Source organism: Ranitomeya imitator, chromosome 3, assembly GCF_032444005.1.
Source record: "Ranitomeya imitator isolate aRanImi1 chromosome 3, aRanImi1.pri, whole genome shotgun sequence".
NCBI classification, from domain to species: domain Eukaryota; kingdom Metazoa; phylum Chordata; class Amphibia; order Anura; family Dendrobatidae; genus Ranitomeya; species Ranitomeya imitator.
Genome location: NC_091284.1, coordinates 762,014,622 through 762,042,335, shown reverse-complemented (window position 1 = coordinate 762,042,335; position 27,714 = coordinate 762,014,622). Strand labels below are relative to the sequence as shown.

Genomic DNA, 27,714 nt, shown 5'->3' with positions numbered 1-27,714 from the left:
GGCTGCGGATTCGCAGCAGTGTTCCATCAGGTTTACAGTACCATGTAAACATATGAAAAACCAAATCCGCTGTGCCCATGGTGCGGAAAATACCGCGCGGGAACGCTGCGTTGTATTTTCCGCAGCATGTCAATTCTTTGTGCGGATTCCGCAGCGTTTTACACCTGTTCCTCAATAGGAATCCGCAGGTGAAATCCGCACAAAAAACACTGGAAATCCGCGGAAAATCCGCAGGTAAAACACAGTGCCTTTTACCCGCAGATTTTTCAAAAATGGTGCGGAAATATCTCACACGAATCCGCAACGTGGGCACATAGCCTTAGGGTTAGGGTTGGAATTAGGGTTGTGGTTAGGGTTAGGGGTGTGTTGGGGTTAGTGTTGTGGTTAGGGGTGTGTTGGGGTTAGGGTTGTGATTAGGATTATGGCTACAGTTGGGATTAGGGTTAGGGGTGTGTTGGGGTTAGTGTTGGAGTTAGAATTGAGGGGTTACCACTGTTTAGGCACATCAGGGGTCTCCAAACGCAACATGGCGCCACCATTGATTCCAGCCAATCTCGTATTCAAGAAGTCAAATGGTGCTCCCTCACTTCCGAGCCCTGACGTGTGCCCAAACAGTGGTTTACCCCCACATATGGGGTACCAGCATACTCAGGACAAACTGCGCAACAATTACTGGGGTCCAATTTCTCCTGTTACCCTTGTGAATCTAAAAAAATGCTTGCTAAAACATAATTTTTGAGGAAAGAAAAATGATTTTTTATTTTCACGGCTCTGCGTTGTAAACGTCTGTGAAGCACTTGGGGGTTCAAAGTGCTCACCACATATCTAGATAAGTTCCTTGGGGGGTCTAGTTTCTAAAATGGGGTCACTTGTGGGGGTTTCTACTGTTTAGGCACACCAGGGGCTCTGCAAACGCTACGTGACACCCGCAGACCATTCCATCAAAGTCTGCATTTCAAAAGTCACTACTTCCCTTCTGAGCCCCGACGTGTGCCCAAACAGTGGTTTACCCCCACATATGGGGTATCAGCGTACTCAGGAGAAACTGGACAACAACTTTTGGGGTCCAATTTCTCCTGTAACCCTTGGGAAAATAAAAAATTCTGGGTTAAATAATTATTTTTGAGGAAAGAAAACGTATTTATTATTTTCACGGCTCTGCATTATAAACTTCTATGAAGCACTTGGGGGTTCAAAGTGCTCACCACACATCTAGATAAGTTCCTTTCAGGGTCTAGTTTCCAAAATGGGGTCACTTGTGGGGGGTTTCTACTGTTTAGGCACATCAGGGGCTCTGCAAACGCAACGTGACGCCCGCAGAGCTTTCCATCAAAGTCTGCATTTCAAAACGTCACTACTTCAATTCCAAGCCCCGGCATGTGCCCAAACAGTAGTTTACCCCCACATATGGGGTATCACCGTACTCAGGAGAAACTGGACAACAAATATTGGGGTCAAATTTCTCCTGTTACCCTTGGGAAAATTAAAAAATTCTGGGCTAAATAATTATTTTTGAAGAAAGAAAACGTATTTATTATTTTCACGGCTCTGCATTATAAACTTCTATGAAGCACTTGGGGGTTCAAAGTGCTCACCACACATCTAGATAAGTTCCTTTGGGGGTCTAGTTTCCAAAATGGGGTCACTTGTGGGGGGTTTCTACTGTTAAGCCACATCAGGGGCTCTGCAAACGCAACGTGACGCCCACAGAGCATTCCATCAAAGTCTGCATTTCAAAACGTCACTACTTCACTTCCGAGCCCCGGCATGTGCCCAAACAGTGATTTACCCCCACATATGGGGTATCAGCGTACTCAGGAGAAACTGGACAACAACTTTTGGGGTCAAATTTCTCCTGTTACCCTTGGGAAAATAAAAAATTGCAGGCTAAAAGATCATTTTTGAGAAAATAATTTTTTTTTTTATTTTCATGGCTCTGCGTTATAAACTTCTGTGAAGCACTTGGGGGTTCAAAGTCCTCACCACACATCTAGATTAGTTCCTTTGGGGGTCTAGTTTCTAAAATGGTGTCATTTCTGGGGGATCTCCAATGTTTAGGCACACAGGGGCTCTCCAAACGTGACATGGTGTCCGCTAATGATTGGAGCTAATTTTCCATTTAAAAAGCCAAATGGCGTGCCATCCCTTCCGAGCCCTGCCGTGCGCCCAAACAGTGGTTTACCCCCACATATGGGGTATCAGCGTACTCAGGACAAACTGGACAACAATATTTGGGGTCCAATTTCTCCTATTATCCTTGGCAAAATAGGAAATTCCAGGCTAAAAAATCATTTTTGAGGAAAGAAAAATTATTTTTTATTTTCATGGCTCTGCGTTATAAACTTCTGTGAAGCACCTGGGGGTTTAAAGTGCTCAATATGCATCTAGATAAGTTCCTTGGGGGGTCTAGTTTCCAAAATGGGGTCACTTGTGCGGGAGCTCCAATGTTTAGGCACACAGGGGCTCTCCAAACGCGACATGGTGTCCGCTAACAATTGGAGCTAATTTTCCATTCAAAAAGTCAAATGGCGCGCCTTCTCTTCCGAGCCCTGCCGAGTGCCCAAACAGTGGTTTACCCCCACATATGAGGTATCGGCGTACTCGGGAGAAATTGCCCAACAAATTTTATGATCCATTTTATCCTACTGCCCATGTGAAAATGAAAAAATTGAGGCGAAAAGAATTTTTTTGTGAAAAAAAATTACTTTTTCATTTTTACAGATCAATTTGTGAAGCACCTGAGGGTTTAAAGTGCTCACTAGGCATCTAAATTAGTTCCTTGGGGGGTCTAGTTTCCAAAATGGGGTCACTTGTGGGGGAGCGCCAATGTTTAGGCACACAGGAGCTATCCAAACGCGACATGGTGTCCGCTAACGATGGAAATAATTTTTCATTCAAAAAGTCAAATGGCGCTCCTTCCCTTCCGAGCCTTACCATGTGCCCAAACAGTGGTTTACCTCCACATGTGAGGTATTGGTGTACTCAGGAGAAATTGCCCAACACATTTTAGGATCCATTTTATCCTGTTGCCCATGTGAAAATGAAAAAATTGAGGCTAAAAGAATTTTTTTGTGAAAAAAAAAGTACTTTTTCATTTTTACGGATCAATTTGTGAAGCACCTGGGGGTTCAAAGTGCTCACTATGCATCTAGATAAGTTCCTTGGGGCGTCTAGTTTCCAAAATGGGGTCACTTGTGGGGGAGCTCCAATTTTTAGGCACACGGGGGCTCTCCAAACGTGACATGGTGTCCGCTAAAGAGTGGAGCCAATTTTTGATTCAAAAAGTCAAATGGCGCTCCTTCCCTTCCAAGCCCTGCCGTGCGCCAAAACAGTGGTTTACCCCCACATATGAGGTATCAGCGTACTCAGGACAAATTGGACAACAACTTTCGTGGTTCAGTTTCTCCTTTTACCATTGGGAAAATAAAAAAATTGTTGCTAAAAGATAATTTTTGTGACTAAAAAGTTAAATGTTCATTTTTTCCTTCCATGTTGCTTCTGCTGCTGTGAAGCACCTGAAGGGTTAATAAACTTCTTGAATGTGGTTTTGAGTACCTTGAGGGGTGCAGTTTTTAGAATGGTGTCACTTTTGGGTATTTTCAGCCATATAGACCCCTCAAACTGACTTCAAATGTGAGGTGGTCCCTAAAAAAAATGGTTTTGTAAATTTCGTTGTAAAAATGACAAATCGCTGGTCGAATTTTAACCCTTATAACTTCCTAACAAAAAAAAATTTTGTTTCCAAAATTGTGCTGATGTAAAGTAAACATGTGGGAAATGTTATTTATTAACTATTTTGTGTCACATATCTCTCTGGTTTAACAGAATAAAAATTCAAAATGTGAAAATTGCGAAATTTTCAAAATTTTCGCCAAATTTCCGTGTTTATCACAAATAAATGCAGAATTTATTGACCTAAATTTACCACTAACATGAAGCCCAATATGTCACGAAAAAACAATCTCAGAACCGCTAGGATCCGTTGAAGCGTTCCTGAGTTATTACCTCATAAAGGGACACTGGTCAGAATTGCAAAAAACGGCAAGGTCTTTAAGGTCAAAATAGGCTGGGTCTTGAAGGGGTTAATAAATTATAATTAAAAATAATTAATAATTAATAATTATTATTAATAATAATAATATTATTATTATTGCCCCATAGATGCTCCATATAAAGCTGTGCAATATATAATGCTGCTGCTGTTGCAATAAAAAAAAAAAATCACACTCACCTCTCTTCGCTCAGGACGCCGGCGCTTGCAATATTTACCTGCTCCTCGTGCGGCTCCGTCTCCAGCACAGACACTCAGCAGAGGGCACACACTGACCACGTCACCACGCCCTCTGACCTGAGCGTCACAGCCAGAGGACGCTGGAGACGGAGCCACACCGGAACGAGGAGCGGTAAATATCGCGCAACGCTCCCCGTATACTTACCTGCTCCTGGCGCGGTCCCTGCAGTCCCTGCTTCTTCCACCGCTGCATCTTCTTCCTATATTGAGAGATCACAGTTTCCGCTCATTTCAGTAATGAATATGCGGCTCCAACTCTATGGGAGGTGGAGCCGCATATTCATTACTGTAATGAGCGGTACCATGTGACCGCTCAATAAAGGAAGAATCTGCAGCGCTGGAAGAAGCAGGGACGTGCAGGGACCGCACCGGGAGTAGGTAAGTATAATTAGAGAGCCCCCTCACCTGCCGACCCCCGGGTATGACTCGAGTATAAGCCGAGAGGGGGACTTTCAGCCCAAAAAAACGGGCTGAAAATCTCGGCTTATACTCGAGTATATACGGTAAGCACATAGTATCCTTGTACTGAAAGTACAATTTGTACTTTCTATAGGAAATACACAGTGGTGTGAAAAAGTGTTTTGCCCCTTTCCGATTTCCTATTCTTTTGCATGTTTGTCACACTTAAAGGGGTTTTCCCACAAATAAAAGTTGATTTTAATCAACAGATCTTGGAATACCGTATATACTTGAGAATAAGTCGACCAGAGTATAAGCCGAGGCACCTACTTTTGCCACGATAAACTGGGTAAACTTATTGACTCAAGTGTAAGCCGGATATGCATTGTCCCCTCATCCCTATCCTTGCATGCATGGCTCCTTATCCCCCTATCCTTGCATGCATGGCTCCTTATCCCCCTATCCTTGCATGCATGGCTCCTTATCCCCCTATCCTTGCATGCATGGCTCCTTATCCCCCTATCCTTGTATGCATAGCTCCTTATCCCCCTATCCTTGCAGGCATGGTTCCTATACAGAAAAAACAGCACATCCTACTTACCTTCCTGCACGCCCTAGCTGCATCTTATTCCGGCGCCAGCAGCTCTTCCGACTGAGCAATCACGTGGACCCGCTCATTAAGGTAATGAATATTCACTCCAGGCCTATGGGAGAGGTGTGAATATTCATTACCTTAATGAGCGGGGCCACATAATTGCTCAGGCCGGAAGAGCTGCTGGCACCGAAACGAACGAGATGCAGGAGTACTCAGCACAAAAAAAATGTGCTGAAAACTCAGTTTATACACAAGTATATACGGTAATAATAACTTCCATCATTGGATGTGTCTAAATAAAAATGTTCCTGTGCTGAGATAATCTTGTAAATGTGACCCTGTTGTGTACTGTGTAATGGCCATGTCTGACCGTGCAGGAACATGGTCTCATCATACCACAACTACTGGGCAGTGGAGGAAGCTAAAGAGAGTACACAGACAGGACAGCAGAGGGTCACAGCTGATTCTTTATGCAAGAAACATTGTTCTGTCTGTTTTAAACAATGTCTTACTTCAAAGAAAGAATAAATAGCGATCTTGTGCTGTAATGTCTGTATACTTTTTTATCCATTGGCTATGACGTTATCTATTAAATGGATGTCATTAAAGTCCTGGGAGACGGAGGACCCTGTCAATCATCTAGTTAACATGTCTGTCACCAGTGGATGCCTGTGATGAGTATCCTATGGGGCATCTGTCAGTTTAACTAATACATTTTTACAGGATCCAGGGTATGACATGTTATACTGAATTTTAGCCTTATAAATGACCAAAAAGAATATGAAGGAGACTGAGGACAAAAACTCGGCAAGAACCCAACCTCAAATAAACAGCATGGATGTGTCCATAGTACCAAAGAGTTGCATGGTGCAGCAGTGAACATGTCCGACTACTCCATACAAACTCCTCATTGTAGTGCACAACCATTGAGAGTCTCAACATTCCGCCCTTTACAGATCTATCAGCTATCATAGATAAACAGTAGAAAAAAAACTCACCAAAAACTCACTTTGGGATCTTAACCTAGGACTTTGCAATGTCTGTGAGCTTCTGAACAGTTTTTATCCCCTCTCCCCCAATTTTATATCTACAGTGGCTTGCTAAAGTATTCACCCGCTTTGGCTTTTTACCTACATTGTTACAGTTCAACCTGTGTTTAAATATTTTTGTCATCTGATTTGTGTGTGATGCATCAGCACTAAATACGGTAGTCTAAGGCTACTTTCACACTAGCGTCGGAATTCGGCCCGTCGCATTGCGTCGGGCCGAGATTCAGATGCTAGCGTTGTTAGCACCGCACAACGGGTGCAGTGGATGCATTCTCCGGCGCATCCGCTGCCCCATGGTGAGGTGCGGGGTGGTGGGAGCGGTCCGTCTGGAGCAAAAAAACGTTACATTGAACGTTTTTTGCTCCCGATGGTCCGCCACAACACCGCGCAACCGTCGCACGACGGTTGCGACGTGTGTCAATACGTCGCAATGCGTCGGTAATGTTACGCTATGGGGCAAAAACGCATCCTGCAAGCAACTTTGCAGGATGCGTTTTTTCCCCTAAACGATGCATTGCGACGTATTACAAAAATCGCCAGTGTGAAAGTACCCTAAGTTGATGAAGTGATAAAAATGCAGGCATAAATTACATTTATGGGATCAAATAACAAAATTTGCATGCGCATATGTCTTCACCCCTTTTAATAATAATAATAATAATAATAATTTTATTTATATAGCGCCAACATATTCCGCAGCGCTTTACAAATTATAGAGGGGACTTGTACAGACAATAAACATTACAGCATAACAGAAATACAGTTCAAAACAGATACCAGGAGGAGTGAGGGCCCTGCTCGCAAGCTTACAAACTATGGGGAAAAGGGGAGACACGAGAGGTGGATGGTAACAATTGCTTTAGTTATTCAGACCAGCTATAGTGTAAGGCTCAGGTGTTCATGTAAAGCTGCATGAACCAGTTACCTGCCTAAGTATGTAGCAGTACAGACACAGAGGGCTAATACTGCATAAAGTGTATGAGAACATGATGCGAGGAACCTTTTTTTTTTTTTTTTTTTATTATAAATAGGCCACACAGGGATCGTTAGGTTAATGCATTGAGGCGGTAGGCCAGTCTGAACAAATGAGTTTTTAGGGCACGCTTAAAACTGTGGGGATTGGGGATTAATCGTATTAACCTAGGTAGTGCATTCCAAAGAATCGGCGCAGCACGTGTAAAGTCTTGGAGACGGGAGTGGGAGGTTCTGATTATTGAGGATGCTAACCTGAGGTCATTAGCGGAGCGGAGGGCACGGGTAGGGTGGTAGACTGATACCAGGGAGGAGATGTAGGGTGGTGCTGAGCCATGGAGTGCTTTGTGGATGAGGGTAGTAGTTTTGTACTGGATTCTGGAGTGGATGGGTAGCCAGTGTAATGACTGGCACAGGGTAGAGGCATCGGTGTAACGGTTGGTGAGGAATATGATCCTGGCTGCAGCATTCAGGACAGATTGGAGCGGGGAGAGTTTTGCAAGAGGGAGACCGATTAGTAGAGAGTTACAATAGTCCAGACGAGAATGAATAAGTGAAACAGTCAGAGTTTTTGCAGAGTCGAAATTAAGAAAAGGGCGAATTCTAGAAATGTTTTTGAGATGCAGGTAAGAAGAGCGAGCCAGTGATCGGATGTAGGGGGTGAATGAAAGGTCAGAATCAAGGATGACCCCAAGGCAGCGGGCATGTTGCTTTGGAGTAATGGTGGAACCGCACACGGAGATGGCAATGTCAGGCAAAGGTAGGTTAGTAGAGGGAGAGAACACGAGGAGTTCAGTTTTTGACAGGTTTAGTTTCAGATAGAGGGAGGACATGATGTTAGAGACAGCGGTAAGACAATCACTGGTGTTTTCTAAAAAGGTCGGTGTGATATCGGGAGCAGAAGTGTATAATTGGGTGTCGTCAGCATAGAGATGGTACTGGAAACCAAATCTACTGATTGTTTGTCCAATAGGGGCAGTATACAACGAGAAGAGTAGGGGGCCTAGGACTGATCCTTGAGGAACCCCAACAGTAAGGGGAAGGTGAGAGGAGGAGGAACCAGCAAAACATACAGTGAAGGATCGGTCAGAGAGATAGGAGGAGAACCAGGAGAGAACGGTGTCCTTGAGGCCGATGGAGCGGAGCATAGTGAGGAGGAGCTGATGATCCACAGTGTCAAATGCTGCAGAGAGATCCAAGAGAATTAGCATGGAGTAGTGACCATTAGATTTAGCTGTTAGTAGGTCATTAGAGACTTTAATGAGGGCAGTTTCAGTAGAGTGTAAAGAGCGGAAGCCAGATTGAAGAGGGTCGAGAAGAGAGTTATCTGAGAGATAGCGGGTAAGACGGGAGTGGACCAGGCGTTCGAGGAGTTTAGAGATGAAGGGAAGATTAGAGACAGGTCTATAATTAGCGGCACAGTTTTGATCGAGGGATGGTTTTTTAAGTAATGGATGTATGATGGCATGCTTAAATGAGGAGGGAAAAATACCGGAAGTGAGGGAAAGGTTGAATATTTTTGTTAGGTGAGAGGTGATAGCCGGGGAAAGGGACTGGAGGAGATGTGACGGAATGGGGTCACTGGTGCAAGTGGTCGGGCGCGAAGATGCAAGGAGCCTGCTTACTTCTTCTTCTGTAACTGCTTCAAAGTCAGAGAGTGAACTAGATGCAGTGGGGGAGGGAGGACAGTGCATGGTATGAAGAGATTGGGAGATGATTTCCTGTCGAATGTGGTCAATTTTTTCTTTGAAGTAATTGGCCAGATCGTCAGCACGGAGATCCGTGGTTGGGGCCTGCTCTCTTGGGTTGAGTAGGGACTGGAACGTGTCAAAGAGACGTTTAGGGTTATTGGACAGGGAGGTGATGAGGGTGTTGAAGTAGGTTTGTTTGGAGAGGTGAAGGGCAGAATTGTATGTCTTTAGCATGAACTTATAATGGATGAAATCTTCGGGTAGATTAGATTTTCTCCACAGACGTTCTGCGCACCTGGAGCACCGCTGCAGGAAACGTGTTTGCAGCGTGTGCCACGGTTGTTGCCGTCTGTGCCGAGTTGTTTTATGTATAGGAGGAGCAGCTTCATCCAGAGCACTTTGCAGGGTTTCATTGTAATGCTTCAATGCAGAATCAGGACATAAGATGGAGGAAATAGGGGCCAATGAGGACTGCAAGTTCATCATAAGTTTCTGGGTGTTAATGGCCTGTATGTTTCTATAGGTGTGGAAAGTGGGGGTGACCTGAGCGGGATGGCAGTTCTTGATAGAGAATGAAAGAAGGTTGTGGTCAGAGAGCGGGAGAGGGGAGTTTGTGAAGTCATCCACTGAGCAAAGTCGGGAGAAGACCAAGTCAAGGGAGTTTCCATCTTCATGTGTTGGAGAGTTAGTATGCTGCGAGAGGCCAAAAGAGGAGGATAGAGATAAAAGGTGAGAAGCAGATGGGGAGAGGGGAGAGGCAATGGGGATGTTGAAATCACCCATGATAAGGGTAGGGGTGTCACAGGAGAGAAAGTGTGGAAGCCAGGTGGCAAAGTGATCCAGGAACTGATGAGAGGGGCCGGGAGGACGATACACCACCGCCACTCGCATGGAGAAGGGGACGTAGAGTCTGACCACATGGACCTCAAAGGAAGGGAAGACAAGTGAGGGTACTTGGGGGATAACTTGGAAAGTACATTTGGGTGAAAGGAGCAGACCAACGCCTCCACCTGCTCTGTTGTCTGATCTTGGGGTATGAGAAAAGTGCAGTCCACCATATGAAAGAGCAGCAGCAGCGGTGGTGTCTGACTGCTGGATCCAGGTTTCAGTAAGAGCCAGGAGATTAAGAGAATTAGAAAGGAAGAAGTCATGAATGAAGGAGAGTTTATTACACACAGAGCGAGAATTCCAAAGGGCACAATTGAAAGAGACAGCAGGCATGCAGGGAATATTAATAAGGTTAGAGGGGTTTCTGGGTGTAGCAATTGGGATGTTTGACTGGCTATAACATGGGGGGCCGGGGTTTGGAGATATGTCTCCAGCGACTAGGAGAAGGAGGATCGAAAGAGTGAGCAGATGGTTAAGTGATTTGTGAGAGCGTCTCTTGTGTTGGATGTTGGGACTGAATGGATCTGTGCTGTTAAGCAATGTGAATAGAGCATGAGTGCTATACATAGGAGAGGCAAGGACAGAGGGGCCGATATGGATGGAGTGTAGAGAGTTAATGCAAGGGCGGTGAATGTGAGTGAATGCAGCAGCCAGAATATAGATTATACAAATAAATATGGTGAGTATTTGTGCTGTTTCAAGTGAAAATGGATTAGATTTAGTTTTTCTTACCTGTCTCCTGCCCTGTCTAACTGCCATGTTATAACTGCCGAGTACTTAGAAAAAAAAGTACTTTGAATAAAAAATACACGAATAACAGTGCACGAATGCACCCCTGCACGAATGCATCCCCAAGCTACATCTACATTTATAGAAGGCTAGCCCTTAGATCTCTTTTTTTTTTGTGTTAAAGCTCGTTAGCAATCAATCTAACTCAGTTGAGACAACAGGACACAATAAATGTAGTGATCAGATAAACAAATGTCCAGGTCTACATGGATCATAAAGCACTTTGAAACAGTTATGTGATCTCTCTGAGTAAGGACATGCAAAAGTGAGTTAAATATCTATAAACACAAAGGCATAATAGTATGACTAACATATATAGATACATGCAGGATTCAATGCCGAAGATAGAATGACTCAGATACCATCCAAGCTGCTTGCTGTCAGGGACTGGAGCAATAGACATGCAGGATATTTCAGCTCAGAGAATGAATGATATGTTTACCATCCAAGCTGCTTGCTGTCAGGGACTGGAGCAATAGACATGCAGGATATTTCAGCTCAGAGAATGAATGATATGTTTACCATCCAAGCTGCTTGCTGTCAGGGACTGGAGCAATAGACATGCAGGATATTTCAGCTCAGAGAATGAATGATATGTTTACCATCCAAGCTGCTTGCTGTCAGGGACTGGAGCAATAGACATGCAGGATATTTCAGCTCAGAGAATGAATGATATGTTTACCATCCAAGCTGCTTGCTGTCAGGGACTGGAGCAATAGACATGCAGGATATTTCAGCTCAGAGAATGAATGATATGTTTACCTGTATGAAGAGAGAAGAGATGCTTGATTATATTCTGCCATGTTATAACTGCCGAGTACTTAGAAAAAAAAGTACTTTGAATAAAAAATACACGAATAACAGTGCACGAATGCACCCCTCTTTTTGCGATGAAGCCCCTAAAAATTTCTGGTGCAAGCAACTACCTTCATAAGTCATATGCTTAGTGAAAAGACGTCCACCTGTGTGCAATCTGTCACATGGTCCTGATGGACGTATATAAACACCCTTACTAAAGGGCCACAGAGGCTGCAACACCATTAAGCAAGAGGAACCACTAACCAAATAACACCATGAAGACCAAGGAGATCTTCAAACAAGTCAGGGACAAAGTTGTTGAGATGTACACGTCAGGGTTGAGTTATACACAAAAAAAAAAATCCTGATTTCTGATGATCCCCCGAAGCACCATGAAATCCATTATCATCAAATGGTAAGAACAAGGTACCTCAACAAACCTGCCAAGAGAGGGCCGCCGCCAAAACGCTCAGCCTGGGCAAGGAGGGCATTAATCAGAGAGGCAGCACAGAGACCAAAGGTAACCCTGAAGTAGCTGTGGAGACTGGAGTATCCGTCCATGGTACCACAGTAAGCCATTCCCTCCACAGAGGTGGCCTTTATGGAAGAGTGGGCAGAAAAAAAGCATTTATTTACACACAAAAATTTTAAGGCTCGTGTTGAGTTTGCCAAATACATGTGGGAGACTTCCTAAATGTATGAAGATGTGGTGATCAGATGAGACCAAAATTGAACTTTTTGGCCACCAAGGTAAACGCTTTATCTAGTGCCAAACCAACACAGCTCATCACCCCAAGAACACCACCAGCAGTATCATGCTGTAGGGATGTTTTTCCACAGCAGGGACAAAGAAAATGGTCCAAATCGAGGGGAAGATAGAAGGTGTGAAATACAGGGATATTCTTGAGAAAAATCTGTTTCAGTAAAGTCAGTAATTTGAGAATGGGACGGAGGTTCACCTTCCAACAAGACAATGACCCAAAACATACTGCTAAAGCAACACTCAAGTTGTTTAAGGGGGAAAGTATAAATGTTTTGGAGAGGCCTAGTCAAAGCCCAGACGTTAAACTAATTGAGAATCTGTGGTCAGACGTGAAGATTGCTGTTCACCAGAGGAAATGATCTAACTTGAAGAAGCTGGAGCAGTTTTGCCTTGAGGAATGGGCAAACATTCGAGTGACAAGATGTGGAAAGCTCATAGAGACGTATCCAAAGTGACTTGTAACTGTAAGTGCCACAAAAGGAGACTCTGCTAAGTATTGACTATAGGTGGGTGAATAGTTAAGCACACTTAAAGTTTCCAGTTATTTTGTCCTATTTGTTGTTTGCTCCACAATAAAAAGAAAAACAAATGTTCACAGTTGTAGACATGTTCTTTACATGAACTGATGCAAACCTTTAATAAAAAAAATTGTGAAATTCAGTCTGAGAGGTAGCAAAACACAAAAAATGCCAAGGGGTGAATACTTTTGCAAGCCACTGTATACAGAGATGCAGACAGGAACCATTTATATGCCTCACCAGGTGGAATCGCTTTAATTACGTAATCTACCATTTGCAGATTCTGATTGTGACATTTCGGAGCTGGTCGCGAGCTGCGCAGATTAATTGTCTGCAGATAAAAAAGACCTGTGTGATGTGAATTATCTACATAGCACCATTTACAATCTGGACTCACACCGTCACCTCAAAATAGCACTTTTGGGGGCAGCTTGCAATACGAGGCAAGTGTTATCGGTTATTTTTTTTCCTCTTTGTTTAGATCTATTTTAAAACCCAAGAGGACACAAAGGGTTAAGCACTAGGTAACCTCTACTGGCCGAGACAATAAGGAAACGGTAAGCCAAACCCCACAGGATCGATCTGAAGACGATGAGAGCGGCAGTGCTGTCTGCAACACTTCTGCTGACACTTGTGGTTCGTTGCTAAGCAAACCTGCTGTTCAATCACTCTGCCGCCATGCTGGGCGCACACACTAATGAGCAGCCCTCAAAAACCTCAGCAAAGAAAACCCGCATCAACTGCAGACTGGCGGTTTTATTTTTACAATCCTCTTGCATGCATGGGGAAATAATTAGTTTTTGCACTTCATACAAAGAAACATAGCAAAGCAAACATGCCACCAGCTTCACACGCAAAAATTAGAGATACGGAGTTCAGCTGCGACTGCTTGCGGGGTAGAAAATATATCTACCGTATATATATAATTGTCTAAGGGGTACTTCCGTCTGTCTGTCGGCAACATCCGTCACGGAAATCCCGCATCGCTGATTGATCTCGCCAGCTGCCTGTCATGGCTGCCGCGACCAATCAGCGACGGGCACAGTCCGATTAGTCCCTCCCTACTCCCCTGCAGTCAGTGCCCGGCGCCCGCATACTCTCCTCCACTCACCACTCACACAGGGTTAATGCCAGCAATAACAGACCGCGGGTACCGCACTCAGTAACCGCCGCTATTAACCCTGTGTGACCAAGTTTTTACTATTGATGGTGCCTATGCAGCATCAATAGTAAAAAGATCTAATGCGCTCGCGGCTGCCGCCAGCTTCGGTTCCCAGAGATAATTTGCGAAATTACCCAGAAGGCTTAGCGGTCTCGCAAAACCGCTAAGTCGTCTGGGTAATTTCGCAATGCATCCTGGGAACGGAAGATGGCGGCAGCCGCGCGCATAGGACAGCTTTGCTGGATCCCGGCGGGTGAGTGTATAACTATTTTTTATTTTAATTATCTTTTTTTAACACGGATATGTGCCCACACTGCTATATACTACGTGGGCAGTGTTATATAGCGCGTGGCTGCTATATACTACGTGGCCAGTGTTAGATACTATGTGGGCTGTGTTATGTACTGCGTAGCCTGTACTATATATTACGTGTCCACTATTATATACTGCATGGCCTGTGTTATATACTACATCACCTGTGTTATATACTGCGTGGCTACTATATACTGCGTGGGCTGTTATACTATTTGGGCTGTGTTATATACTGCATGGCCTGTATTAACGTATCGGGTATTCTACAATATGTATGTATGTATATAGCAGCCACATAGTATATAGCACAGGCCACATACTATTTGTCTGCTATATACTACATGGCTCCTATATACAACGTGGCCTGTGCTATATACTATGTGGCTGCTATATACTTACATACATACATATTCTAGAATACCAGATGCGTTAGAATTGGGCCACCATCTAGTAAAACATAAGATCCGTACACTGGCATTACGGTAAAAAAAATGAAAGGGTTTGTATCTCACAATACACATTAGATAGTGGTCCTTCATAAGCTTGGCCGAGTGCAAAATCGAGTGTAAATCCTCTGGAGAAAGTCGCTGCCAGACTGCTCTGACGCCAGCTTATCTACCCGTGAAAAAATCAGGTGACATCCAAGTCCAAAGTCCTCATTCTAGAGTTGAGCAAACATATTAGCCGAATTCTAGCCATGTTGGTAGTCAGTGGCCACCAAACCGGAGCACTGTGATCCTTCTCCTACCTGCTGGTATCCCCTGCACCTTTTCTGATTAGCAGGACTGGCACAATGTCATCGTTGCGCCAAGCACAAAATGGCAAGCTCTTCAATCAGAAGATAGAAGAGACACCTGCAAGGCTGTTGTGAATTCCGCTCTTGGGCTCCCTCCGGTGGTTTTAAGTGGAATGGCTGCTCCTTGGATTTAGCAGTCTGCAGCTGCTTCCACTGATTGTCTTTCTGCTCGGCTATTTATGCCTGGCTCTTCCCTTTAGCCAGTGCCACTTGTCAACGGTTCCTGGTTGGATTCACATCTTTGCTTGGATTTCCCTGATATCCTGACCAGTTCAGCAAAGATAAGTCCTTGCTTTGCTCTTTTCTGTCCACATGTTGTGGACTTATTCGTTCTGTGCATTCTATGTTTTGTCCAGCTTGTCAGTATGGATTAATTCAGTTAAGCTGGAAGCTCTGGGAAGCAGAGTTACCCTCCACACCTTTAGTCAGGTGTGGAGATTTTTGTAAACTCTGTGTGGATTTTTGTAGTTTTTAATACTGACCGCACAGTATTCTATCTTGTCCTATCTATCTAGCTAGACTGGCCTCCTGTGCTACATCCTGGTTTCATTCTGTGTATGTCTTTTCCCTCTCCACTCACAGTCATTACTTGTGGGGGGCTATCTATCCTTTAGGGATTTTCTCTGAGGCAAGATAGTTTTCCTGTTTCTATCTTTAGGGGTAGTTAATTCTCAGGCTGTGACGAGGTGCCTAGGGAGTGACAGGAGCATCCCACGGCTAATTCTAGTGTTGTGTTGAGCTTAGGGACTGCGGTCAGTACAGGTACCACCTCCTTCAGAGCTCGTCCCATGTTCCTCCTAAACCACCAGTTCATAACACAAGGCATCATTGTGTATCTAGGGTGCTGCCAAGTACAGAAGAAATGGGGTAACCAGAGGAATGGTAAAAGGGGGGTCTTTATTGGCAACGCGTTTCAGAGTTGCCCCAACTCCATCAGGTACCTGACCTCCTTTGTCCAATTTTATCAAAGTTCATGCCAGACTTGGTCAGGTTCAGCATTGGAGCAGCCTCACCAGTTGCGTCCTCACCAGTTTTCAAGCCTTATGCAGCGTTGTGCTTGCCTTTGCACAACCTTACCTCTTTTGAGTCAGAATTCCTCTGCACCAGCAATTTAATACATTGAGCGCCCCAGCTTCTTTTTCTTTTATCTTAAATCAGAAGAAGTGCTGTGGATGCCGGCAGAGGTCCGAGCAGGGCTCCGGTCAGGGACTTTGGATGTGGCCACAGGACCATGGTTAATGCGAATCTGTTTGCTCAACACTTCTCCATATACCTTAAGGTACCTTCACACATAACGATTTCGTTAACGATATCGTTGCTTTTTGTGACGTAGCAACAATATCGTTAACAAAATAGTTATGCGTGACAGCGACCAACGATCAGGCCCCTGCTGGGAGATCGTAGGTCGATGGGAATGATCAGGACCATTTTTTTGGTCGCTGATCACCCGCTGTCATCGCTGAATCGGCGTGTATGACGCCGATCCAGCGATGTGTTCACTGGTAACCAGGGTAAACATTGGGTTACTAAGTGCAGGGCCGCGCTTAGTAACCCGATGTTTACCCTGGTTACCATTGTAAAAGTAAAAAAAAACAAACAGTACATACTTACATTCCGGTGTCTTTCCCCCGGCGTCAGCTTCCCGCACTGACTGTGTCAGCGCCGGCCGGCCGTAAAGCAGAGCACAGCGGTGACGTCACCGCTGTGCTCTGCTTTACGGCCGGCCGGCGCTGACACAGTGACACAAATTCCTTCAGTGGCTCCCACAGCTGTTCAGAATCTGTCTCCTCTGTATATCTCTGAATAATCTCCTGATATCTTCCAACACACCACCTCCCAAGACCTCGTTCCCTCCTCCACACTAACACTTTCCTCACCCATTAGCCTCCAAGACTTCTCCAGAGTATCCCCTATGCTCTGGAATTCTGTGCATCCGATCAGCCACACTGAAAACCTTCAGACAAAATTTAAAAACCCATCTCTTCAAGAAATCTTACAGCCTGACCCCCTGCCACCTCACCACCATGAAAGCAATAACCCCCAACCTACTGTCTCCTTCCACATTACCCTCTAGACCAGGGCTCCCCAACCTGTAGCTCGGGAACCACATGTGGCTCGCGGTCCCATGAATTGTGGCTCGCGGCTGTCTGCCAGCTTGGTGCATAACCTCCAGGTCTAGCAAACAGGTATGAACAGCAAATCTGAAAGTGGCGAATTTTGTGAGCAGCCCTGCACAGAAGAGCAGATCTGGATGCACATATACTGGTCTTAGGGGGTGTGAGATGATTTAAGTATGGTACACTGGAGACAAGATGATACCACCTGTCAGAGCAGGTGTTGGAAGCTGGATGTGACAGTAACTTGGGAGTGTTTTATAGTAGATTATTGAATGGGGGGTATTGTGGGAACTCCTGAATCTTACTATGCTACTTTGGGGTGATTTTTGTGGAAATGCTTTGGTTACCATTATGCCTGTAATGGGGGCTTTGGTTGCCATTATTGTGGGGGGACGGGAGCTGAATGTGGCTCGCGACCCTCTCTCTAGGCTGGATGTGGCTCACGACCCTCTCATATGAATCTGGGAGCTGAATGTGGCTCTCAAGGTCAGCAGAAATGTTGGGGACCTCTGCTCTAGACTGTAAGCCTGCAAAGGCAGGGCTCCTCCATTCTGTAACAGTTTGCCATTGCTTGTTTGTTCACTGTAATCTATATTTGTATGTTGTATGTTACCCCTTTTCATGTATAGTACCATGATAGTAATGGCGCTATAAAAATAAATATAATATCTTTCTCACCGTATGTGGGATGATTTTTTTTTCGTTTGTGTTTTAACCCCTTTACCCCCAAGGGTGGTTTGCACGTTAATGACCAGGCCAATTTTTACAATTCTGACCACTGTCCCTTTATGAGGTTATAACTCCGAAACGCTTCAACGGATCCTGGTGATTCTGACATTGTTTTCTCGTGACATATTGTACTTCATTATAGTGGTAAAATTTCTTTGATAGTACCTGCGTTTATTTGTGAAAAAAACGGAAATTTGGCGAAAATTTTGAAAATTTCGCAATTTTCAAACTTTGAATTTTTATGCAATTAAATCACAGAGATATGTCACACAAAATACTTAATAAGTAACATTTCCCACATGTCTCCTTTACATCAGCATAATTTTGGAACCAATTTTTTTTTTTGTTAGGGAGTTGTAAGGGTTAAAAGTTGACCAGCAATTTCTCATTTTTACAACACCATTTTTTTTTAGGGACCACGTCTCATTTGAAGTCATTTTGAGGGGTCTATATGATAGAAAATTCCCAAGTGTGACACCATTCTAAAAACTGCACCCCTCAAGGTGCTCAAAACCACATTCAAGAAGTTTATTAACCCTTCAGGTGTTTAATAGGAATTTTTGGAATGTTTAAATAAAAATGAACATTTAACTTTTTTACACAAAAAATTTACTTCAGCTCCAATTTGTTTTATTTTACCAAGGGTAACAGGAGAAATTGGACCCAAAAAGTTGTTGCCCAATTTGTCCTGAGTACGCTGATACCCCATATGTGGCAGTAAACCACTGTTTGGGCGCATGGGAGAGCTCGGAAGGGAAGGAGCGCTATTTGACTTTTCAATGCAAAATTGACAGGAATTGAGATGGGACGCCATGTTGCGTTTGGAGAGCCACTGATGTGCCTAAACATTGAAACCCCCCACAAGTGACACCATTTTGGAAAGTAGACCCCCTAAGGAACTTATCTGGATGTGTGGTGAGCACTTTGACCCACCAAGTGCTTCACAGAAGTTTATAATGCAGAACCGTAAAAATAAAAAATCATATTTTTTCACAAAAATTATATTTTTGCCCCCAATTTTTTATTTTTCCAAGGGTAAGAGAAGAAATTGGACCTCAAAAGTTGTTGTCCAATTTGTCCTGAGTACGCTGATACCCCATATGTGGCAGTAAACCACTGTTTGGGCGCATGGGAGAGCTCGGAAGGGAAGGAGCGCTATTTGACTTTTCAATGCAAAATTGACAGGAATTGAGATGGGACGCCATGTTGCGTTTGGAGAGCCACTGATGTGCCTAAACATTGAAACCCCCCACAAGTGACACCATTTTGGAAAGTAGACCCCCTAAGGAACTTATCTAGAGGTGTGGTGAGCACTTTGACCCACCAAGGGCTTCACAGAAGTTTATAATGCAGAGCCATAAAAATAAAACAAAATTTTTTTCCCACAAAAATTATTTTTTAGCCCCCAGTTTTGTATATTCCCTAGGGTAACAGGAGAAATTGGACCCCAAAAGTTGTTGTCCAATTTGTCCTGAGTACGCTGATACCCCATATGTCGGGGGGAAACACCGTTTGGGCGCATGGGAGGGTTCGGAAGGGAAGGAGCGCCATTTGGAATGCAGACTTAGATGGAATGGTCTGCAGGCGTCACATTGCGTTTGCAGAGCCCCTAATGTACCTAAACAGTAGAAACCCCCCACAAGTGACACCATTTTGGAAAGTAGACCCCCTAAGGAACTCATCTTGATGTGTTGTGAGAGCTTTGAACCCCCAAGTATTTCACTACAGTTTATAACGCAGAGCCATGCAAATAAAAAATATTTTTTTTTCCCACAAAAATTATATTTTAGCCCCCAGTTTTGTATTTTTCCAAGGTTAGCAGGAGAAATTGGACCCTAAATGTTGTTGTCCAATTTGTCCTGAGTACGCTGATACCCCATATGTGGGGGGGAACCACCGTTTGGGCGCATGGGAGGGTTCGGAAGGGAAGGAGCGCCATTTGGAATGCAGACTTAGATGGAATGGTCTGCAGGCGTCACATTGCGTTTGCAGAGCCCCTAATGTACCTAAACAGTAGAAACCCCCCACAAGTGACACCATTTTGGAAAGTAGACCCCCTAAGGAACTCATCTTGATGTGTTGTGAGAGCTTTGAACCCCCAAGTATTTCACTACAGTTTATAACGCAGAGCCATGCAAATAAAAAATATTTTTTTTTCCACAAAAATTATATTTTAGCCCCCAGTTTTGTATTTTTCCAAGGTTAGCAGGAGAAATTGGACCCTAAATGTTGTTGTCCAATTTGTCCTGAGTACGCTGATACCCGATATGTGGGGGGGAACCACCGTTTGGGCGCATGGGAGGGCTCGGAAGGGAAGGAGCATCATTTGGAATGCAGACTTAGATGGATTGGTCTGCAGGCTTCACATTGCGTTTGCAGAGCCCCTAATGTACCTAAACAGTAGAAACCCCCCACAAGTGACCCCATATTGGAAACTAGACCCCTCATTGAACTTATCTAGATGTGTTGTGAGAACTTTGAACCCCCAAGTGTTTCACTACAGTTTATTACGCAGAGCCGTGAAAATAAAAAATCTTTTTGTTTTCCCACAAAAATTATTTTTTAGCCCCCAGTTTTGTATTTTCCCAAGGGTAACAGGAGAAATTGGTCCACAAAAGTTGTTGTCCAATTTGTCCTGAGCTGTTGGGGTAAACCCCTGTTTGGGCACACAGGAGAGCTCGGAAGGGAAGGAGCACTGTTTTACTTTTTCAACGCAGAATTGGCTGGAATTGAGATCGGACGCCATGTCGTGTTTGGAGAGCCCCTGATGTGCCGAAACAGTGGAAACCCCCCAATTATAACTGAAACCCTAATCTAAACACACCCCTAACCCTAATTCCAACGGTAACCCTAACCACACCTCTAACCCTGACACACCCCTAACCCTAATCCCAACCCTATTCCCAACTGTAAATGTAATCTAAACCCTAACCCTAACTTTAGCCCCAACCCTAACTGTAACCCTAACCCTAGCCCTAACCCTAGCCCTAACCCTAGCCCTAGCCCTAACCCTAGCCCTAACCCTAGCCCTAACCCTAGCCCTAACCCTAACCCTAGCCCTAGCCCTAACCCTAGCCCTAACCCTAGCCCTAACCCTAGCCCTAACCCTAGCCCTAATGGGAAAATGGAAATAAATACATTTTTTTTTATTTTTCCCTAACTAAGGGGGTGATGAAGGGGGGTTTGATTTACTTTTATAGCGAGTTTTTTAGCGGATTTTTATGATTGGCAGCCGTCACACACTGAAAGACCCTTTTTATTGCAAAAAATATTTTTTGCAATACCACATTTTGAGAGCTATAATTTTTCCATATTTTGGTCCACAGAGTCATGTGAGGTCTTGTTTTTTGCGGGACGAGTTGACGTTTTTATTGAAAACATTTTTGGGCACGTGACATTTTTTTATCGCTTTTTATTCCGATTTTTGTGAGGAAGAATGACCAAAAGCCAGCTATTCATGAATTTCTATTGGGGGAGGCGTTTATACCGTTCCGCGTTTGGTAAAATTGATAAATCAGTTTTATTCTTCGGGTCAGTACGATTACAGCGATACCTCATTTATATCATTTTTTTATGGTTTGGTGCTTTTATACAATAAAAACTATTTTACAGAAAAAATAATTATTTTTGCATCGCTTTATTCTCAGGACTATAACTTTTTTATTTTTTTGCTGATGATGCTGTATGGCGGCTCTTTTTTTGCGGGACAATATGACGCTTTCAGCGGTACCATGGTTATTTATATCTGTCCTTTTGATCGCGTGTTATTCCACTTTTTGTTCGGCGGTATGATAATAAAGCGTTGTTTTTTGCCTCGTTTTTTTTTTTTTTTTTTTCTTACGGTGTTTACTGAAGGGGTTAACTAGTGGGACAGTTTTATAGGTCGGGTCGTTACGGACGCGGCGATACTAAATATGTGTACTTTTATTGGTTTTTTTTTTTTTATTTAGATGAAGAAATGTATTTATGGGAATAATATTTTTTTTTTTTTTTCATTATTTTGGAATATTTTTTTTTATTTTTTTTACACATTTGGAAATTTTTTTTTTTACTTTTTTACTTTGTCCCAGGGGGGGACATCACAGATCAGTGATCTGACAGTTTGCACAGCACTCTGTCAGATCACTGATCTGACATGCAGCGCTGCAGCCTTCACAGTGCCTGCTCTGAGCAGGCTCTGTGAAGCCACCTCCCTCCCTGCAGGAGCCGGATCCGCGGCCATCTTGGATCCGGGGCTGGAGGGAGCAGGGAGGGAGGTGAGACCCTCGCAGCAACGCGATCACATCGCGTTGCTCCGGGGGTCTCAGGGAAGCCCGCAGGGAGCCCCCTCCCTGCGCGGTGCTTCCCTGCACCGCCGGCACATCGCGATCATCTTTGATCGCGGTGTGCCAGGGGTTAATGTGCCGGGGGCGGTCCGTGACCGCTCCTGGCACATAGTGCCGGATGTCAGCTGCGATAAGCAGCTGACACCCGGCCGCGATCGGCCGCGCTCCCCCCGTGAGCGCGGCCGATCGGCTATGACGTACTATCCCGTCCAGGGTCAGATAAGCCCAGGGCACCTCGACGGGATAGTACGTCTAAGGTCACAGAGGGGTTAATGTCTATCCTTATTCTCTGGTCCTGGGAGTTTGATGGTTCTGCACAGGATCTTGCTTTGCTTTTCTGGACAGAGTTCAGATGTTACTCCTGGGATCTGTTGTAGCCATTCTTCCAACTTAGAGGTCACTGCTCAGAGTGCTCCTATCACCACTGGAATCACTGTTGCCTTCACCTTCCACATCTTCTCCAGTTTTTCTTTGAGACCCTGGTATTTCTCTAGCTTCTCAAATATCTTCTTTCTTATGTTCCGTGGTATTTCGTGTTCCTATTCTTCCTTCCAGAACTGTTGCTGTCTTAGGCTTTCTCTCAGCATGTCATCCTTTGGTGACATTTTTCTAATATATTTCTGGATACCCTTTGTTTCGTCTGTGATGATGGCTTGGACACTTATCAAACCTCGACCACCCTCTTTTCTGTTGGTATACAATCTTTGGGTAACCTCCATGCATTGTAAGGAGATTCCATGTCTTCACATCTGCATCTTCCAACTCTTCTTTTGGTCAGCACACTATGCCAGCAGGGTATCTGATAACTGGCAGGGCATACGTATTGATGCTATTGGGATGTTGCTGATTTCCTTTCCTCTTAATCATGGTTACCGTATCCCACTTCATCAGTCTTGACTATCTTGCATCTTTATCAACTGGCCACGCTTCTCCACTCCGGAGGACATCCCGATATCTTCACTGTAGATCCTTGTCAGGTGCATCACTGAATCGATCTCTCGTTCATTTTTCGCATACAGCTTGATGTCATCCATGTAGAGGAGGTTCCTGATGGTGCTTCCATTCTTGAACTTTAACCATAGCCAGGCTCTGTGATTATCTGACTGAGGGATTTCAGGCTTATGCAGAACAGCACTGGAGATATACCTAAGTGATGCACTATGCTGCATTTGATGGTCACTCGTACTAGCTGTCTTGATTTGACTTCCAGTGGTGTCCTCCATAGCCCAATTGAGATGCTATGGAATGTTCTTAATTTCCTGTTGACAATGCAGAGCGCTAAGGCTGCTTTCACACATCAGTTTTTTGCCGTCAGGCTCAATCCGGCGAATTTTGAAAAAAACGGATCGGTCGCAAATTGTGGAAAACTGATGAGATATAGAGAGAGAAGAATGGAAAACGCATGTTCAGTTTACAAAAACGGAATCTGCAACCCAGATTTCGTCAGTTGACGAATCCGGCGCCATAGGCTTCCATTCTAGCAAATGCCGGATCCGTTGCTGCCTGTTTTTTCAACAGACACAAAAAACGTTCCTCTATGCGTTGTCTCCGGCCGCCGGACTGACAATTTTCGACGGATCCGGCGAACGAAACGCGATGTCGTCCATTGCAATCAGTCGCTAATACAAGTCTATGAGAAAAAAACGGATCCGGTGGCATCATTCGCCGGATCCGTGTTTTGCAAAATTCGACGGATTGAGCCTGACGGCAAAAAACTGATGTGTGAAAGCAGCCTAAGCATTCACAGTCCCCCTTGGGAACCTGCAATCGTCTCATTCCCTGTACTACATACTGCCTGCAATATTTTAGTATGTATGGCCAAGCCACAGTCTGCATCGGCCCTGTATGTAGGATGCTCAGTTCATATGCCTGCTCCATAAACACACACCCCGGGTCTGAGATCTGTTTATTAATTTCTGAAGCTTGTATGGCGAAACCTGTTGCCGATCACTGTAGTAACACATCAGCGCTTTCTTCATCACTACACAAATCTCACGAGCACAGGACGACTCCAACACTGCAGATAGGAGTGAAGAGGAGGTTTGGGTGGGATGCACACATCAATGTGCTCCATGTGATTGCAGTATGATGCCATTGAGATATTAAAAATAAGGAAAAGAAAAGCAGCAGATGCCATTCCTATACAAGGAACAGAAATCTGCCATGACAATGGCTTCTTGCAAGATTTTCCTACAGGGATGACAGCCAGTCTCAGTGGTGCAGCCTTCTTCACAGCGGGAGAAGCTCTGCTGCACAGAATTTCTAGCTTTCTACTAAGTGAAAATGTGACTAACGCGCTCTGCAGACAACAATAACAACCATGGCAACACAGAATCAGCTTAAAAATAGATGTAAATGCACTTGGTTTCTAGATGCTATGAAAAATGCTGTACTTAATTGTTTTCTGTGCAAGTAGAGGAAAATTTGGGGAAGAAAAACACTAATATTCGATACCAGCCTAACAATTGGACCCCCCCAAAAAAAATCTGGGTGAAGGTGGACATTGTTTTCTCAACACAATGAATCAACAAGTTGTGTAATGTTGGCATTCAACTAAAAATGTACGAGGGAGGAGCAGAGGGAGGCGAGCCCCGTCAGTCAGCTACTCTCAACCAATCAGCATCATTAGAATATTCTCAGACTTTGTGATAGGGCGCTGTCACAAAGCTCCGCCCTTGTGTCACCTCCAGTAGGATGCGTGAATTAAGCACACAGGCTTTCTTTACGTGGAAGCTATACTTCGCACCCTTCAACCAATGCAACAAGCGTTAGACAATTTACAAATCTGGCTTATATTCTTACATTACTGATCCAGAGAAAAGTAAATAAAAAACACACATAAGGGCAGAATTCTCAAGACTACGAAAATTGAGCCAAAATTATTAAAACAGTCAGGTAAGTCAATAAAATGAAATCCATTCTTTTAATTATCTGGCCTGGCATGACCTATTTGTTGCAGTGACGCACATGTGACATGGCGCAAAGCCAGCTAATCAAAATATAAGCTGCAGACTCCGACAGGCAAGAAGTTATCCCTCTCCTCTACCATTCTAGTTGCAACAGACCTCTATCGTGGATAATGGAATGGGATCGATTCGCACCATTTTTGGTCCCAATTGTCGAAACATCACCGATTTGATATTGATAACCTCAGGATAGGTCATCAATGTTAGTCCTGGATGACCCCTTTAATAAATCTGTCTAAAACTTTGAGGTCATGACCATTGCTGACATTGCAATACCACTTTTTTAGCTTTTGACACGTGTACAGCAAAAGTGAAAATTTCCAATTTTTTGGACCAACATATTGGGGCTCTGTTTAAGTCAGAGAGCGACACAATGCTTGGCAAATGTGGGACATAACGTGTTTGAGATATGGTTCAAATTAGGAAAAAAAAAATCCTTCCCTTTAAACTTAAACTCGTTAAACCAATTACCTATCACAGTATCCTATGGCAGACAGTTAAACGGTCTTACTGCTCTTACAGTAAAGAATCCATGGCTAGAGGTTGGTGAAAACTTTCTTTTGTTTTATTCTTTTTGTTTTTCAAAGCTAATCCTTGATGATCACTGGAAAAAGTAAATAAGTTCCTTACCTTGTCATCCTTTGCTCTTCCTCGGACATCTCTTTCCCGATTTGAAGCCTTGTCATTTTTTGAAATGGGATGCGCTCTACCAACAGGGCCATGTGGTTGGACACCTGGAGATTCTTTACGTGAGAGTTTTACATCTCTATTAGGTCTTCTGACCTGGGGAGGAGCCCTGATAAGCAAAAGAGGAAACCATAATTTTAATCCAAGCCCATCTGCCAGTGTCCTCAACCTTTACTTTTTTTGTGGCTGAATTGTTTGAATATAAAAACAGTCAAAATCAAAACATAGGTTACATATAACAAAAAAGGGTCAACATTGGAGTCCACTACTGCTCTGCCCCGACTAGAGGAACTTCAACCTGAGTAAATCCAACACTTTGTAGAAGATCCCAGCATATCAGAGAGCAGGGTGGGGATGTGGATCATTTTACACAGATCCATCACCACCGTAAAACCACCTGCCTAATATTGTGTGGACTCTTTTGCTAATGAATCTTTAGTTATGTTCCGCAGACCAAGTGAGAACAATTTTTGAAGTATGAAAGAACACATTATCCTGCAGAAAGAGGTCCCTGCCATTAGGAAATACCACAAAATACCACATGAAGAGGGTACAATGTACAAGTATGTGGTAGGAGTCAACGTTTCCCAGGACATCACACCACCTTCGTCAGCTTGTGTTCATCCAATAGGGCAGTCTGATGCCAGCTCTTCTCTGGTTAAATGATGCACACATATGGGCAACCAAATATTGTAAAAGACCAGGCCATCTTATACCAATTCCAAAAAAAGAAGAAACAAAGTATACCCGCACTGCTGTCATTCGCGATCACCTATCGGCGTGCTACAATATGCTGTACCAGCCCCTATACCTCCTACTCAATGCATGGGCATAAGGGGTGCTCAACCAAAAAGATATATAATTCAAAAGGAAAAGAAAAAAAGTGGTTAGCAGTCACCAAACCCGATGCTATAAAAAGTCTTTATTTTGACATGGACATGGACAGGGAGAACATGATGTCTGACTTTTTATAGCATCATCTTCTACCAATGCTCCATGGTCCAGTTCTCATTGTAGGTGTTTTTTCGACAGTGGTCAGGATAGGCACTATAACTAGAGAAGTTCATAGACTGTCACTTTGTAGACCACTTTTTGTAGATGGTAACCAATAAATCCTCAGACACTCCAACAAGACCCGCTATTCTACACAATATATCAAACCTACCCCTGGCAACGTCAGATTCCATTGTAACAATACAATAAATGCATTATTCAGAAGTTTTAACTATTTTTGGACTGCCCAGAGACTTGAAAAACCTGGAAGGTCTGCATATTCCTACAGCCGCGCACCCATCTGCACAGCGCCGTTGGATCCCAGGAAGCGGAGAGACGGGACGCTAAGGAGCAGCGACCAGAATGGTGAGTATGTTAAACTACAAGGGGCCCTCGGATCGTTAGGCGAGTATGTTTATTTTTTACTTTTTAACCTGTGACATACGTGGCTCGCTAATATACTACGTCACTGGGCAATATACTATGTGGCTCTGTGCTGTATACTACAAGGCTGGGCAATATACTACGTCGCTGTGCAATATACTACGTGGCTGGACAATATACTACCTCGCTCTGCAATATACTACGTGGCTCTGTGCTGTATACTATGTGGCTGGGCAATATACTACGTGGCTGGGCAATATACTACGTCGATGGGCAATATACTACGTGGCCGGACAATATACTACGTGGACACGCATATTCTATAATACCCGATGCGTTAGAATCGGGCCACCATCTAGTCTACTATATAATTGTCTAAGGGTCACTTTCATCTGTCTGTCTGTCTTTCTGTATGTCTGTCTGTCACAGATATTCATTGGTCGCGGCCTCTGTCTGTCATGGAATCCAAGTCGCTGATTGGTCGTGGCAA

At 44.1% G+C, this 27,714-nt stretch overlaps 1 protein-coding gene across 1 annotated transcript in view; it reads right to left on the bottom strand.

Moving 5' to 3' along the window:
* Positions 1–27,714, bottom strand: part of KATNAL1 (katanin catalytic subunit A1 like 1) — a 221,868-nt gene that overhangs the window by 119,278 nt on the left and 74,876 nt on the right. The window contains exon 4 of the mRNA XM_069759015.1: positions 25,791–25,956. Within this exon, the coding sequence (XP_069615116.1) occupies positions 25,791–25,956 (166 nt within the window). The remainder of the gene's footprint in view (positions 1–25,790; positions 25,957–27,714) is intronic.